We start from the raw sequence: 2581 nt of genomic DNA, 5'->3' as shown, positions 1-2581 counted from the left end.
AATCCTACACTGTAGGTTGTTCTTATTTTTTCATTTGTTTTTGCAGTGGTAGAAAATGCTGAATAATTGTCCATGAGCATGAGCCAAAGGTTCAGGTTCATTACTGAGATCCCCAGAATGCCAATATTTGCAATGCAAACAATTAGTATCCCACCATGTGAAGGGTTCTGACATATGGCCTGCCTGCCTCTAGATGGAGAGGCTCCATAAGAAGTCCTCCTATTTCCATGGACCCTGCATTGACACAGGGGCAGCTGTACAAAGCTGCCCTCTTAACCTAGTGATTTACTGTGCCAGACTCTGACTGATTACCAACAATAACAGAGACAGTAGTGTGAGTGGTAGACCCTCAAATCATTTTCATGTTGAACCTCCTGGGTCCAGCCACTTCCCCTTCCACAACAGCACCATTGTTTTTTCGGGGCACATACTCAAGGTCAATGCTGTTTTTGTGCTTGCCTTTCCCTCGGCTCCACACAAAGAGGAGGAGAAAACAAAATAAAACCACTCCCAGGAATGTGAAACAGCCCATGGCTGTGGATACCAGTATTGTTTTAAGGTCCAGGGAAAAAGTATTGGCATTGGTGCCATTGGAAATGGTGTCATTGGAGTCAGTCATGTACATAGGGGTCCTGTTTGCATAAAGAAAGCGGTCTGAGGCAAACCCTTTCACAGTCAAGGAGGCTGTGAAGGTGTCATTCCCAGCGGCATTGCTAGCGATGCAAACATACAGCCCACTGTCCTGATCCTGGGCAAAGCGGATTTCTAGGGTGCCATCGCCCAGCACAGTAGCTCTTCCATTGGACTTGGTAGTGATAAAACGCCTTCGGGGTGTTACCCAGGAAATCGCAGGCTGTGGGTCTCCATCGGCACTGCATTCTAACTGGACGGTCTGCCCTTCATCCACTAGCAGATGCTGCAACTTCTTTTCACGGATTTTGGGTTTTTTGCAGGTAAAGTAAAAAGAAAGGGCAGTGCTGTGAAAATCCTTGAATGACCTCTCACGGATAGTGTCTGGGCCAGCACACATGGGCTGCTGGCCTCCAAACTGTAAGGTGGGCTGTCGCTGCAGGATCCAAAGGAGACGGCAGTCACAGGCCAGTGGGTTGTTATTAATGCTCAAGACCTCCAAAGCCCTAGGGGAGGAGAAGACATTCTCTTCCAAAGTTTCCAGCAGGTTCTGAGATACATTGAGCACGCGAAGAAAGCGGAGCCCTTGGAAGGAGTGGGGTTCAATGGTGCGGAGCTGGGCCCCTACTATATGAAGCTCTTGAAGGCGAATCAGGTCAGAGAACATGCCTGCTTCAATAGTGCTGATGGGATTGTAGGAGAGGTTAAGGTGTGTCAGGTATACCAGGTGTTTAAAGGCAAGGAAGGGTACAGTGGACAGATTGGTGTTAGTAATGGAAAGGGATGTGAGGTTGAGGCCATAGAGGCTATTGGCAGGCATCATATCCAGTAAAGGCCAATAGTCAATCTCTAGGTGTTTCAGGTGGAATAATCTTTTAAAGGCATACACAGGCATATTGTTGATATTCAGATGCTTCAGATGGAGGCTGATGAGGCTGCGGAGGTGGGAAAGGGCTTCTGTTGGTACTGCTGTTAGGTTGCACTTCTCCAGGGTGAGCTGCTCCAAGCTGAGAAGCCCGCTGAAGGCCCTGTGTGATATATAAACCAAATCATTGTCCCCTACTTCTAGAGACTTGAGGTTATGCAGATCCTGAAACATGTAGTCCAGTAAAATGACGATCTTATTCTCGCTAATGTCCAGCTTAGTGAGGTTGGACAGTCCTGTGAATACTCCTAAAGGAACCAACTTCAGGCGATTGCCTTTCAGACGGAGGGAACGCAGGTTAAAGAGATTGTTAAATGCTCCGGGTTCCACATTGGCGATGACGTTGTCGCTCAAGTCTATCTCCTCTAGAAGGGGGTATGATATGAATTCTTCGGGGTTGACGCTTTTCAACCTGTTTTTGCTCAGGTCCAAGATTTTGGTCTCGATGGGAATACCCTCTGGGATGGCAATCAACCGCCTTCTATGGCAGCTAACAGATTTGTTCTGGGCAGAGCACTCACAGCGAGCAGGGCAGCCAATGGTGGATCCCATGAAGATTAACACCACAGCCAGACCCAGGAACGGCTGCCAGCATGATACGGCCGTGTGAAGCATGACTCCACTTCTTAGTCTACACCTTGGTCACAGGCCTGCATGGATGGGGCAGAAGAGGGAAGAGAAGTTAAGGTATGGCACAGACAGGTGAAGGGGCATACATGAGGCAGCAAGTATAATGGAAAGAACACTGGAGTTGGAATCAATCAGATGTCTGAGGGCTGCCATTCTTATCTGCACGATCTTGGATAAGATCACTCTATAGACTTCAGTGTTCTTAGCTACAGAATGGGGATAATGGTGGTAGTAATTAATTGTTGTAGTTTCCTGGAGTTATTATGACAAGTTCAGTGTCTGACACAGACTATGAGGCCAGATAGTATGCAATTCACACTCAACAATACTACCTTGAATTCCAATGAGAGGTCAATGACTAAGAGGAAACCAGTTCTGAGTGAAAGAGTGCCTATA

General features: G+C 47.4%; 1 protein-coding gene across 1 annotated transcript; it reads right to left on the bottom strand.

Annotated features, from left to right (window-relative positions):
- Positions 1–349: 349 nt before the first annotated feature.
- On the bottom strand, positions 350–2170 carry Lingo2 (leucine rich repeat and Ig domain containing 2). Its single transcript, XM_076843358.1, has one exon. The coding sequence runs from the start codon at positions 2168–2170 to the stop codon at positions 350–352; it is 1821 nt and encodes a 606-aa protein (XP_076699473.1).
- Positions 2171–2581: the final 411 nt, after the last annotated feature.

This window comes from Callospermophilus lateralis, chromosome 2 (assembly GCF_048772815.1).
Source record: "Callospermophilus lateralis isolate mCalLat2 chromosome 2, mCalLat2.hap1, whole genome shotgun sequence".
In the NCBI taxonomy this organism is placed as follows: domain Eukaryota; kingdom Metazoa; phylum Chordata; class Mammalia; order Rodentia; family Sciuridae; genus Callospermophilus; species Callospermophilus lateralis.
This window is presented reverse-complemented; position numbering and strand designations above follow the sequence as displayed.

What these genes read in the sequence shown, in the direction of transcription:
- Lingo2 (XM_076843358.1), bottom strand. Translation starts at nt 2,170, where the DNA reads ATGCTTCACACGGCCGTATCATGCTGGCAGCCGTTCCTGGGTCTGGCT.